A 14,054-nucleotide genomic window follows, 5' to 3' on the forward strand; every position below is an offset into this window, starting at 1 on the left:
TGCAGAATGTAGGCACCCTATATATAGAAAGGAGCAAAGCAGTGATATTTTAGGGAGCAGGCTAGCAGGTGGGGCACATTACTTACACCATAGGAACCTACACAACACAAAACACTGTTGCTGTATGTAGGTTTTATTCTATTTGTTTTTTATCTTAAATTTTGGAAATGTACATACAGTGGTACCTCGGGTTAAGTACTTAATTCGTTCTGGAGGTCTGTTATTAACCCGAAACTGTTCTTAACCTGAAGCACAACTTTAGCTAATGGGGCCTCCCGCTGCTGCTGTGCCGCCGGAGCACGATTTCTGTTCTCATCCTGAAGCAAAGTTCTTAACCCGAGGTACTATTTCTGGGTTAGCGGAGTCTGTAACCTGAAGTGTATGTAACCCAAGGTACCACTGTACAGGGTTTTTTCCCTTTGATTTTTTTTTGGGGGGGGGGGCAAGAGAGTCGGGCCCTAAGCTATAGATTGTTTAGCTTATCTGTAACTCCGGCACTGATGGCACCCGTTGTTGCAGGGCTTTTCTTTTTTCCAGCCGAATGGGTGCCAATGCCATGATAAGAAAACAATGGAGGCGTTCGTGGCGAGTTCCTAGCAGATTGGCATTGCTAGCTGGTTCCTGTGCTGAGAGAGAGAGGTGTTTGCGGACTGGGAGACTTCTTGAAATTGCGCGCGTTTCTTTTCTGCAGACGGGTCTTGGTAGAAAGCCTCGAAGGCGGGTAGAAAAGAGGGGGAAGCAAGGAGCGCTTCCTGGAGGTCTTGCCCCCCCCCCCGTCCCTCCAACAGCGGGACTGCTGGCCTCGGGTGCGTCGGCGAGGCAGCTCTGTCGGCGAGGCCGGCTGCTTTCCCTCTGGCGTCGAGCATCTCTTCCCGAGCGCCCGCCCTCCGCCTTGTTGTCATCACATGGCAGGGGGCGGGCCCAGGAGGCAAGCGCTGCCGCGACGAGGAGGCAACGGCGGCGGTGGAAAGTTTGGCGAGGCGTCTGGAGTTGGCTGTGCAGCGGCGGAGCCTCGCCCGCGGGTCTAGCGGGGGCAGGCGGCCATGAAAGGGAACCTCCGGCCCAGCACCCCCAAAACGGGACACGCTCCGCGCTCCCCGAGCGCGCCCGGCCGCCCCGTCGGAAAGCGCGCCGCGCCGACGCGCGCCAAGGGAGCTCCGGCCATGGGCGCCGCGCTGCCGCCGCTGCTCCTATGCTGCTGCTGCCTGGTCGCCTTCTTCTCCCCCTCCTCGGCGCTGGCCGAAGGGTGCCCGGCGCTGCCGTGCCGCTGCCGGGGGGAACTGCTGGACTGCAGCCGCCTGAAGCTCAGCCGAGTGCCCGAGCCTCTCCCGGACTGGGTCGTGCAGCTGTGAGTAGCGAGAGCGGCGAGCGGGCTTCGCTCCTGCCGGGCTTGGGGGCGCTAGGGGGCGCTCCGGGTTCCCCGCGTCCCAGGAGCGAATGGCTTTGATTTATTCTTTCGCGTGCTCTTATTCCTGTTCTCATTTGATTTCTGCACCGCATAATAAGTTTAAAATAGGCTGGAGTGTGGAAGGGACGAACCTTTTGCAGAGTCCCATCTAGTTCGGTGTTGTCTGCGCGGGCTGACAGCGGCTCGCCAAGATTTTGGGCCTCTTGGAGAACCCAGGACCTAGACTTGAGTGGTGCTTTTTCACCTTATTAGGCCTGCATAGTTTTATCTCGAAGTATCTCCTCCCGTGAACAGATGCCAATTCTACATTTCGATTCATATATTCTTGTCTTCTCTGTCTGCCAATAAAACTTGGTTGTTTGAACCCAGGACCTTGTGTCAAGGCAAGGCAGATTCTCTACCTCTGAGCTGCACATAGGGGCAATGGCATGTTTTGAGTGGCCCTCCTTGTGTTCCCCATCCTCTTAGCAGGCTGATTCCTAGAGGTTAGTGGCTTCCACACACGGTCTGTGCTTTGCCACCAGGGTGGGAGGAGATGATCCCACCCAAATGGCAGGGCGTCCAAGCAAAGTTTCTGGCTCCAAAGCAGGTGAGCTGTCAGGTGACAGGGATGGCTTCAAAGCAGAGGTGGAAAACCAGTTCTTCAACCCCCACCATAGACCACGCTGGCTGGGAGTTGGGAGTCCCACCAACATAATGGAGAGCCACCTCTCCTTTTGAGGAATCCCACCCCCTCAACACAATCCCCTCGCTTTGTTTCTCTCTGGGACATGGAACTGGGACTGTTGCACTCAATCTCAGCCTGTTGCATTGCCCAGAGGCCAGCTAGAAAGTGAGCAGGTGAGAGATAAGGCAGAGGCCCTGCCCTACCCTCTCTCTCTCTCTCACGCAACAGGGAGGTATGGGTGGAATCTGCTGGGCCTTCCTAGAGGGAGTGCCTCCAAGCTGCTACACATGGGGAGCTCATAGGTGAGCAAAACAGACACCACTGCTTCTCTTGGGCCAGCATGTGGAGTTGGGCCCTGGTGGGGGCAACTCCAACCCACTGTAAGAACTTCAGAGCCAAGGCCTATGTATTCCAGCATCCTCTTCCCTGCGGTGGTCAATCAGCTCCCTCTGGGAGACCTGTAAGCATGGCAGGAAAGCAATAGCTCTCTTCTGTTGCTGCCGCCGCCTCTGTTCCTGGAGGTAGCGCACGGTTGCCGTAACTAGTAATTTGCTGGTTGTCTTCACAAAGTTGCCTAATGCTCCTTTGAAGGTTGTGGTCCTGAGGGGAGGGCTTGGATGGGTGAAGGAGCAGCCAGGGTGGCATTGAACAGGCCGCCCCCTCGCCTAGGTGCTCCATCTGGAAGCAGGGCTGGGTTCTGTTCCCACTGCTGTGCAGAGGGAAAGGTTATGTGTGGGGTTGGGGAGAGAGAGGGGGAAAGTGGCTGCCCCTTGCATCTCCCACTTGCTTTGATTTCTGCCTCCCTTGAGGAGGAGGAGGTGGTAAAGAGGAAAGATTGCTTCAAAGAGGGTGGAACCTCATCTTCTTGAGACGGGTCCAAACCTCTCATGTTGGCAGGTGCCAGGGCCTTGAGATGCTGGGGCCTTGCCTAAGGGTACCAGCTCCAGATGTCAGTCTTGACTGGTGCAAGTAATCAACTTGAAACTTCTGAGTGGGGGGTGGGGTCTGAGGCAGAGGGATGTGTAAATGTGGTTAGTTGTGTGTCTGTAGGGCAAAGTGGATTTCTTCTGTCTGGAATGGACATCATATAGGAGTGTAGTGGGCAGGGTTAATATCCCAGGCCTATTCTGTCTGAAACTCCCATTATTCTAGGCGCATTTTGCGACAGGGAATTTCATCAGCGTGAGCAGTTTCTGAGCTCTGGGCGCAGTATTGCGCCTAAGATTTCGGATTAAAACTGCAGAGTGGAAGGAAAGAAGGACCTTTTTCTGCCTCCCTACTTCCAGCTACTCTCTGAAGACTGGAGGAGAGACCCTCTTAAGAATATTATGGGGGTGGGTAGGGGAAGGCTGTGAAAAATGAACATAACATTTTAGCTGCAGTTCATTCATTTTCAGCTTTGTATTCTCGTTATAAAAAAGTGCACCTAGACATTCCGTTGTTGCGCCCATAACCTAGGTTTAAGGTGCCATGTAGCTCCTAGCTTTCATATTTCAGTTTCTAACAGTGATCTGTACCTTTCCTTGGAAAAATGATGCGATTTTGTTCCCCCTTCCATTTCCTCAATGTCGTTATCCTATAATGACACATTAAAAAGTCAAAGAAATTGGGTGGCACTTTCATGTGGAAATTTGCATTATTATATCATGTACATATAACTTAATGTTTGATGATCCTAATGCATAATGAAAATTGCTATGTTCACCAGGAAGCATCCAAACAGAGTTTCTTTTTACACAAGGAGGATGCTGATCTACAGTTGGTAACATCTTTAGTTCATGTGCAGAAGCCATTGCCCTGGGAGTCTCTGTTATTGGGAGAATGATGCAGAAATATGGCTTGGAAACAATACAGGATTCCATAGAGAATTAAAAGCAATACAAATATGTATTGAAATGCCATTGTGTTAATAGGTAGGGGACTCTGACACTCTGCTAATTAAATGTATATTAAATATGTTGCTTTAAAACAAGGGTTTCTGGCACCCTACATTCCAACTCCACTTTCTCCAAATGTTGGCTATATAAAAAACGTGGATTTTTGAGAACTGCTCTGGCTGATACTTGTTTAAGCAAACATGGGACCCAGAATGGTCCCTGAGCAACATTCCTACAAGCTGAGAGCAGTTTTAGAAAAGTTGTGGTCTCTTGTGCTTTTGTTCACGTGATGATTTATTGACACAGTAAAGTAGTTGTAACTTGACAAGCATTCATTCATTGTGCTGTGGGTTTCAGTCTCTTATGCTAAGTTACTGATTCCACTGGCTGTTAAATTAACTCATCAACACAAGCATGAGAGATGGACATGACTGAGCTGGTATTTTCTTATCTAGTATCCACACTGATTCCTCCACAAAGACTTGGAAATTTTCTAAAGTCAGAAAGTAGGTGAAAAACTTTGGAATAGTGTGATTGAGCTTAACCTCTTGTCATTTCAATCACATCTCAATTGGTTTATTAATTTTCTGTTGCACTTCAGAAGCAAGTGCAGATAAGAACTTTAAAGTAAACAGGAAGTCTTTGAATTAGTTCTGGCTAATTCTGTTCAATTGCCTCCTCTGGAGGTCTTCCTTACTGAGAAAAAGTGACTTGTATTCATAACACCTGGGTTTGACTCAGTGGAACATTAACAGAACAGTCCCTACTCAAAAGTAAGCTCCATTGAGTTCAATGGCATTTACTCCCAGGTAAGTTGGGCACCACAGAGCCTAGGGCTTGCCAATCAGAAGGTTGGTGGTTCGAATCCCCACAATGGGGTGAGCTCCCGTTGCTCGGTCCCTCCTCCTGCCCACCTAGCAGTTCGAAAGCACTTCAAAATGCAAGTAGATAAATAGGTACCGCTCTGGCGGGAAGGTAAACGGCGTTTCTGTGTGCTGCTCTGGTTCACCAGAAGTGGCTTAGTCATGCTGGCTACATGACCCGGAAGCTGTCTGCGGACAAAAACCGGCTCCCTCAGCCTATAGGGCGAGATGAGCACCACAACCCCAGATTCGTCCGCGACTGGACCTAATGGTCAGGGGTACCTTTACCTTTAAGTTGTGTATATGATCGGAGCCACAAATAGTTGAAGAATCTAAAGGCCAAGCTATTATTTGACAAGAAACGTTTGTCACGATTTTCATTTGTAGATTTGATTTTAAACAAACAAAAAATCCCGTAAACTTTTCAACAAAAGTTTATCAAATATGATGGTAGTTTTCCTGGACACTTGGTTAAAGGTGCAATAGTAACAATCTAACAAACAAGTGGAACCACAGGAAATCCTAGCAAGTAATTTATAGAAAAAATGCTAATTAGGAATTAAAACTGATTTTAAAGGGTTGTTTTCTAAGACGGATATTGGGTCAACAGAAATAATAGCAAGATATCTCTGTGACAGTTAATTTAGTGGCCACTAAAACAAACAGATCTTTTGTTGTTTCAGTTAGCACAGTGGAAGCTTTCTAATTGGATTTCCCCTGGAGACGTAAATTGTCCATATGTACATTCGCATTCCTTTAAAAGAAGTGTGAAAAATGGGCTCCACTTGTATAAATAAGCACTTGGCCTTTTGTAAGGAACCCTGCTGTGATCACTCATTGGGCAGCTGTGTCACTTGTTCTTAAACTCACAGGGTTACCATCTTTGTAGGTGTCACCAGACCATGTGGTCTGCTAGGTTTTGTGCAAATGTTTCTTTTGTTTGAGTTAAATGCCTTTAGAAGTTCCTGTTCATTACTTGCTTTTCCACCCCCCCTTAAAAAGCGTGCAGACAGACATGTGGCCTTCTTCTCTTGCCTCCTTTTGTTCTTATGCAGCAGAACTGAGACTGCTAAAGAACTCTAGGCAGTTAAGAGGCAATAAGGAAACAAAATAGTTTGTTGTTATTAGCGTAGATCACTGTTGTCCCAGATAGTTTTGTCTGTGAATAATATGAGGCTGCAAGCGTCTTTGCCGAAATATTCGTGATGGGAGTTGAAGCTGATTATGTAACCAAAACTACTTGCTTCAAAAATCTTAAATCTCTGGCACCTCACCAATATATTTCCCAGGGAAGAGTTCCTACTGGTTTCAGAGGATCTTTCTTTCCAGAAAGTCTGTAATTCTAAACACATCTACTGGGAGGTAAGTTCCAGTAGGGTTGCTTCTGAGTAAACTGTGCAGAGGAATGTGTTCTCCAGAGTGCTTAGCATTTCGGCCTAAGACTGCATTCCTTTTCACACTTGGGAGCAAACCACACGGAGTTCAGTAGTGTTTACTCCCAAATGTGTAAGGAATGCAGTCTTGGGGTGTGGACTTCAAGAGAGCAATCCTATGCTTGCTTTCCCAGAATGCAGCTTACTTTTGAGCAAACATATTAAGGAATAGGCTGTATGTAAAAATGATCGAAATAGCATGCTAAGAGTGCAACCCCATACGTGTCTACTCAGAAGTAAGCTTAGTGTAGTCTACTATAATTTATTTCAAGGGGGAGGGGGATTGCAGGCTAACTCCTGTAAGATTTTTTATAGACTTACCCTAAGCCAGGCATCCCCAAACTCGGCCCTCCAGCTGTTTTGGGACTACAACTCCCATCATCCCTAGCTAACAGGACTGGTGGTCAGGGATGATGGGAATTGTAGTCCCAAAACAGCTGGAGGGCCGAGTTTGGGGATACCTGCCCTAAGCAGTGCAAATTTTTGAAGTGAATTTTAGGTCCTTCTGTAGAGCAGAGGTGAGGATCCTCCAGATGTTGCTTGAATATAGCTCAACTGGTGAGAGCGTGGAGCTGAGAATGCTGAGGTTGCAGGTTCGATCCCTGTATGGGACAACTGTATTGCAGAGGGTTGGACTAGATGATCCTCAGGGTTACTTGCAACACTATGTTCTATGATTTTGTGAGTAAACCTCTCATAGACCATTGGTTATGCTGGCTGGGGCTGATAGGAGTCTCAACAACATCTGGAGGGCTAGAAGTGCTTCATCCGTGCTGTAGAGAGATGCTGATTAATTCTCGCTTGAGCAGAGCTTTCCCCTATCGCATGTGTCCCTTTAGTTCTTCCCACTCAAGACAACCACCCCATTTCTGAGGAGAGAGTGCTCTTGTGCACAAGTGCTGCTTGCAGGCATGTGGTTGGCTGCTGCGAGAACAGGATTATAGATTAGATGGGCTATCCAGCAGGCTCTTCTTGCTATCTTAAACACTGGTAGCCATCTGAGTGAAAAACCTACCCCCCCCCCCCTTTACATTCAAATTTCTTGCTGGATGTGATTTTGGGTGGTGGGTTGGAACAAATGATGCAACTGCGAATCCCAGACCTGTTTTTTGAACTGGCTGATGGAGGACCAAAATTGTATTATCTGTACGTGTTGTCTGAGTTGTGGTTACTCTTGTAATTGCAGTTGACATAGCAAAAGTCTCCGAGTGAGGGAAAGTGGCCAATTTTAACACAGTTTTTTACTACAGGCTTTCACTGAAGAGGTATTCACAGACTTAAATAAAACCAAGACTGTTCAGAGCTAGGGAGTGTTTGTAATAGTTTATCAACAAATTTTCTTTACGGTTTGCCTCTGCTTTCAGGGCAGGAGGCTAGTCGCTCAAGAGAAACACTCTACAGTTTAAGAACTTCGCTTTTGTTAGGTTTAAAGTTTAGCAGCCAGGATGGGAAAGGAAGAGAGACTCTGAACAGTCGCCATACATCTTTGCTGTTTTTTCAGTTCTCTTTGGAATTCTAGATTATTTTACCAGGGTTTGTCTAGGAATGTTGAAGCTGTCACTGAGACAGGGGGAAATCTAAAGGATGGTTTCTGCTAATGTTTGTATTACATCTTGGTATTTACATTTTCTAACCCTTCCAGTTCTTACCAGAATTGCCAGAGGAAAAAAGTTTGGATAGTTTTCACAGCTGTTCTTCAGCATTTTCCAGACTAAAATCTGAACATAGCATGCTGATTTATGAGTCACTTTGGATCTGTGTCTTAAAACAGCTACAGCCTGCCTCTTTGTTTTTTAGCTTTCCTTCTTTTTGCTGAATTAGCAGCTATAAAGGCCCCAATGGGAATTGATTAAGAAGCTGCTGCTGGATTTGCATTTTAAAATTTTGAATTAAGTTTCAGGCATTTCCAAGAAAGACCATATTGATTGCACCTAAATGGCACACATGGAGCTGATCCCTAACATACACATTTATAAAACATCCGAAGAGCTGTTTCTTCACCACTTCACTTTGTTGAGATTATTTGTGAATCGTATTGCTGATAACACCACCCTTCATGGTGAGCAATTACTTGGACAAACACAGAAACACAGGCTTGGAAGACCTTATTTAGTACAGCTTAGTACCATTCCGTAAACCAAGGATTGTTAAAAGTTGGAACTGTGGAATACTTCAATTGTTGATTGTCCTGCTTTCTGACTGTCCCTCCTCCTATAAGCTATCTCTTAAAAGCACCTTTGCTTTAACTAACTGAAGTTTATCAATATTTCTGAAACCAGGTTAACTGTGGTTTGCCTTAACCACAGTTTTGGGAAATAAGCAGAGTTCAAACCTTGGTTCTTCTGATCATGACTTGCTACACTAAACCATAGTTTGATGACTAACCAGATCCCCACATACCAACAAACCATAGTTAGTTGAAACAGGAAGCAAATGCTCTCCTCCTTGCTAATGCAGTAGAGAAGGGAGATGTTAAACATACAACACCCTTCTGTTTATCTGATGTACCTCCCCCCAAAATGTCAATCCCTCCCTCAATCAGACTCAAGTGTCGACGCTAGATAAATATTTATTTCTGTTCATTTGTGAACTGAAAATAATGTTAACTGATGAGTTTAAATTCTGCATTTATACACTAAAGCAGCAAGTATTGCTATCTTTTAGCAGAGGGTTGTTAAAATGTCCTTTAAGTTTATGTTATACACACTTGGTTCTCATAATTCGTCAGAGAGAGAGCATTGGGGAATTCTGTTTTGAAAGCAAAACTGCACCAGAAGTTTCATGTGCAGAAGCTTCCCCCTCAAGAAGGTCTTCCTGAGCTTTCCATTTGCAGAAAAAAGCTTCCAAGCCAGCAGTCCACTATGTGTCTTCTAAGGTGAGAAGAGTGTGCAAGCTGTACTTTTGAGTTTGTACCAACACCATGGCATTTTAAAATGTGCTCTGCTTTCAAAAGTGAAGCTTGCGCTTGAAATGCCTGAATCCAGCCGCCTTATAAGTTTCAAAGTGCTACTAGTAAGCTTAAACCACTGTAGAGATTTTTCTTTCCATGTACTGTGGTTTAAGGGAAGGGCAAAGAGGGAGGAGGCAATTGGGAGTGGAAAATGTGTTTCCACCACTTTTGTGATTCCAGCTTCTGCTCCTAAATTATAAGGAGGAGGTCTGTTCACATTATTTTTTCTACTGGTTTAAGAAATTGTATTTGTTGCTCCTGCCCTTTTAAAAAGACAAATGTGCACACTTAAAAACCTATTGCATCAGGGGAGAAGCTGATTTCAGAAAGGATTATATCATTATTTTAGCTCCCATCCTGTTTCTAGCAGTTTTGCAGGAATGCTTATCTCTTCAAAAGAGTCATCTTCTCCTTGATGATTCTAGATAGTGTACAAAATTGCTATAAATAGAAGACCTATTAAAGTGCTGGTAATTGTTTGATTTGAGCTGTTGAGCAATAAAGGCACATTGTAATTTTTTTAGGACGGGAGTCATAATTTTCCGAATCAGGTTTAAGAAAACCTTAAGGGCTTTTTGAGGGATATTTGCATCTCCTCCCACCCCCCACCCCCCGCCCCGCTTTAAAGCAGCACAGTGCATGGAAAATCTGTGGATATCGGCAGTGTCAGAAAACACAAATTTAGTCTGAAACATAATGCAAGTTGTTATGCTTATGGTTGCCTTGATGGACTCCAGATGGATGGTGAGCTTGAGCTCTGAGTGAAAGTGTCTGGCTCCAGTTTGGTGATCATGCACAGCAGTGGTTGTAATTGCAGGATTTTTATAGTTTAAAGGCTCTGCCAGATTTCTCTCTCCCCCCCCCCCCCCTTCCTCGCCCCAATGTTATAACTACAGCAGAACAAATCCACTCATGTCTGATACTGTCTGGTAGGTCCTAAGGCAAACAAGCATGTTTTAAATAAATTTTCATAGGGTGTCTCTCCCCCCCCCCCCAATCCTGCTTTCTTACTTTTTAGGTGAACTGAAGAAAGGCAGGTTGTTGGAAACAGCACTTTTTTGCAGCAGGATTTTGAAAGCTCTTTGTTGAAATAATTGCTGATTCTTTTCTAATGCAGGATGAACAGTAATGTATTAGACTTTTAACAGCCATGACTTCATAGTATTTTGGCTGTGGGTTTGCATAGTTTCTTCTAATCCCTGTGAGCCAAGGCCAAATATTCCAGTTGAGGCGCAAGGCAGCAGAAAGGCCTCTCTCTGTGTTAAAGTGAGCTTAATTCAGATCACCGTTTCAGTCTTGTTGAATTAGTTGGCCTACATCTCTTCAGTTCCGTCAAGGGTGCCCTGGAAAGACTTATGCCTCCATCCATTATGGCTGATGCACATGAGGAAGTGGGCTTAGGATGCTGCAGGATAGACACATCTGTGGCAGATGGGGCTGTTTCGTTCAGCTTTGCATTCGAAATGTCGATGCCTTGAGGCCGGAGTGTTTATCCAGGCCTGTTTTCCACTACTCACATATGGCTTGCATTAACATTTTTATGTGTGAGAATTAATGGTGCAAAGACACGTGAACACAGGAGAGGAGAGGTTTCCGTACCACCCAGCCGTCAATATACCTAGACTTTGCAAATTTAGACTTACCAGGTGAAAGCCATAAATTGAGCAACAGCTTTATGTTGGATTTGCCAGATGTCGCTAGACTATAACAACAATCTTTGGCCCCCTAGACTTCTATGGCGAGGGAAAAAAGTTTGGCTCATATACTGAACAGGAGATGTAGAACTGTGACGGTGTTTTATTGGCAATTAATTGAACCAACTTAAGCGGATGCAAAAGTATCTTCCTGTGGGCCTTCAACGCTCCCCAGTCAGCCAGCCAGCATGGCCAGTGATTGTGGATGATGGGACTTGTAGTCCTGAAACGTTGGGCAAGTCACAAGTTCCTCATCCCTGGATCAGATGGTGGAGAATGAAAAGGCACTGGTAAGGGATGATGGGAGTTGCAGTCCAACAGCATATGGAGAGCCACAAGTTCCTCACACCTGCCTTAGAAGAACAATAACAAGGTTATCTGTAGATGGAGGGGAGAGGCACAACAAAACCAGGGTGCCTTTTATGTGTTATATTTCAATATATGAGCCAATTTCCTTCTGTGCAAGCTACTTGCTTGTTCTCTTTGAAATGTACCTGATATTGGTGAAAGTTGACACAAGGGCTTTTTTTCTTCTTGTATCCTTGTAGAGATCTGAGCCACAATAAATTGTCCTCAATCAAGCCTAGTTCCTTGAGTCACCTTGGTAAACTGCGAGAAATGTAAGTGGCTGCATGTTCTTCTGTTTGACTATAATTTGCATGATGTAAGATACATTCCTTTAAATGATTTTGAGTGGTGGTATTCATAGCGATGCATGGGCACAAAATTATACAATGTGAAATGAAACTATAACTTACCGGGGGGGGGGGGGCATTTCAGAGGGTATCTATGTAAGTCATTGTTGCCGTAGCTTGTCCCCACTTCCCTTTGGCGGGGGGCGGGGCTACTTTAAGTTAGTGCAATGGGTTAAAATGGTCAAGTGGAAATCAGAAAATACCAATCGGCTCTTGTTTCTGTGTCAGCTGACTTGTGTTTGTTTTTTTTTTAAATGTTGGCAGAAAACTAAACAGTAATGAATTTGAAGCCATACCCAATTTGGGACCTGTTTCAGCAAACATCACTCTCCTGACTCTGTAAGTCGGTTTTTAAAATATTTTTATTCATATTTGAAAACAAAATGTTTAACCATGATTTAACACTATGCTGACAAGATAAAATGAGCTCCAGTGAATGAAACCTTGAATATGCACACTTCCCTCTCCTTTCTGGACCACTAGGAGAAGCACTTCAGTACAGCTTAATTTCGCTTTCTAGGATTCATAACAAGTGAAACTAAATATTGCAGAAGTCCTTCTAGTTGCGTGGGAGGAGAGGGGAGGGTTGGGTGTGCTTGGGCTCATTCTAACTCGTGCATGTAGAGCTAAACTATGGTTTAGCATTGTGTGCAAACCAGGCCTACACTTGTATAGTCTGTGATTGGGAATCATCATTCTGACTTTGTGTAAGGTGGCTTCCTTTGCTGCTCCTTGCTTGGAGTTGGTTGCTGGCTTTTGTAGAGCGGCTTCTTCCAAAAATATGTCATAGATAGAGATTATGGGAAACATGCAGACTTCAGTCCAACAGAACATATGGATCTGCATACATGAAGTACTTCTTTTTTTTAAAAAAAAAAAAGGCTGAACTCCCACCAGTTGAATTGAGTGTTTGAACAGAGCACCTCTTTGTCAAGACTTTTACCTTTTTCTAATGATCCATATTTTTGTTTTTTAAAATTCTAGGTCTGTATGTTTAGTTAGAAATTAAGAAAAGCAGAATTGAACATCCCATTCTGAACATTGATCACAATAATTTTCCTTTTCTCAAGAATTTGGCAACTTTCCAACTCATAACCTTTTGCTCCTGTGAAATGGAATGTTTGTAAGAACTTCTCAGTCTAAGTTTTCTGATCCTTAGTAAGTAAAAAATGTTGTTCTTTGTGTGACTTGGAAGTGCCATTCGATTGCTTCACGGTTGTCTCGTTTTTTCTAACAGTGAAAATCTGCACTTAAGTACAAGTTGCACGGTGTCTGTTGGTAGAGGACGCTAAAGGGTTAAAATAATATGGTAAATTTTGGGAAGCCGTTCAGTTAATGAAAGTGATCAGTATTCAATTGCTTACATCTGGTGACTTATTATCCTGCTGTTTTTACTCTGAGCCTAGGTCAGCTAAGTCAGCTGGTTGCAGCCGCTGTGTCTGCTCTGCTCCTATTTGGGAAAGAGCTGAATGACATTTGATATTGGTGTGGCTTTCTTATAGATTAAGCTGGGTGGAGGAGAGAACTGAAAAGAAAAGGCAGATGGTTTATGGGGGAAAAGAAGAAGTGGAGAGCTGGTCCATAAAATTAACAGCAGCCTATTACTATAGAATTCCATAGGTGAAATATCAACTTGAGGCGTAAAAGTTTAGTTTCTAAGGTCTCCACCCCTACCGTTCAGCCTGAGCTGTTGTGCAAGTTAATCAAGATTTTTAAGATCAATTCACTCGTTTGAGAGCCAGTGTGGTGCAGTGGTTAAGAACGGTACTCTCATAATCTGGGGAACCGGGTTCGCGTCTCCGCTCCTCCACATGCAGCTGCTGGGTGACCTTGGGCCAGTCACACTTCTCTGAAGTCTCTCAGCCCCACTTACCTCACAGAGTGTTTGTTGTGGGGGAGGAAGGGAAAGGAGAATGTTAGCCGCTTTGAGACTCCTTAAAGGGAGTGAAAGGCGGGATATCAAATCCAAACTCTTCTTCTTCTTCTTCGTTTATTTTTGACTATGTTAAGGTCCTCATGTAGTGTCTTTAGCTTACCATTTTCATGCACAGAATCTTTTTTTTTATTTTTAAAAAAGCTCCCTTGTGAATGAACAACTTACAAATTGCCATACCATGAAATCTTATCACATGGGCTCTGAAGAACAAGGCTAGATCTTCTATATTCCTGAAAGAGCGTCTCCCAACCCCATTGTTCAGCCTGGACACTGAGGTCCAAGGGCTTTCTGGCAGTTCCCCTCATTGTGAGAAGTGAGGTGACAGGGAACCAGGCAGAGAGCGTTCTCAGTAGTGGCGCCTGCCCTGTGGAACGCCCTCCCATCAGACGTCAAGGAGATAAATGACTATACAACTTTTAGAAGACATCTGAAGACAGCTCAGTATATGGAAGTTTTTAATGTTTGATGTTTTGATTTGTTGGAAGTCATCAGAGTGGCTGGGGCAACACAGTCAGATGGGTGGTCAGCGGT

The 14,054-nt window shown here is 44.7% G+C and overlaps 1 protein-coding gene across 1 annotated transcript in view; it reads left to right on the top strand.

Moving 5' to 3' along the window:
- The first annotated feature begins 897 nt into the window (after window positions 1–897).
- The window catches only part of LRIG3 (leucine rich repeats and immunoglobulin like domains 3), a 54,078-nt gene continuing 40,921 nt past the window's right edge, over window positions 898–14,054 (top strand). Inside the window, exons 1-3 of the mRNA XM_083699052.1 lie at window positions 898–1,348; window positions 11,441–11,512; window positions 11,852–11,926. Of these exons, the coding sequence (XP_083555178.1) occupies window positions 1,044–1,348; window positions 11,441–11,512; window positions 11,852–11,926 (452 nt within the window). The 5' untranslated portion in view covers window positions 898–1,043. The remainder of the gene's footprint in view (window positions 1,349–11,440; window positions 11,513–11,851; window positions 11,927–14,054) is intronic.

The sequence above is a fragment of the Podarcis gaigeae genome, assembly GCF_964106915.1.
Source record: "Podarcis gaigeae genome assembly, chromosome: 10".
NCBI lineage: Eukaryota > Metazoa > Chordata > Lepidosauria > Squamata > Lacertidae > Podarcis > Podarcis gaigeae.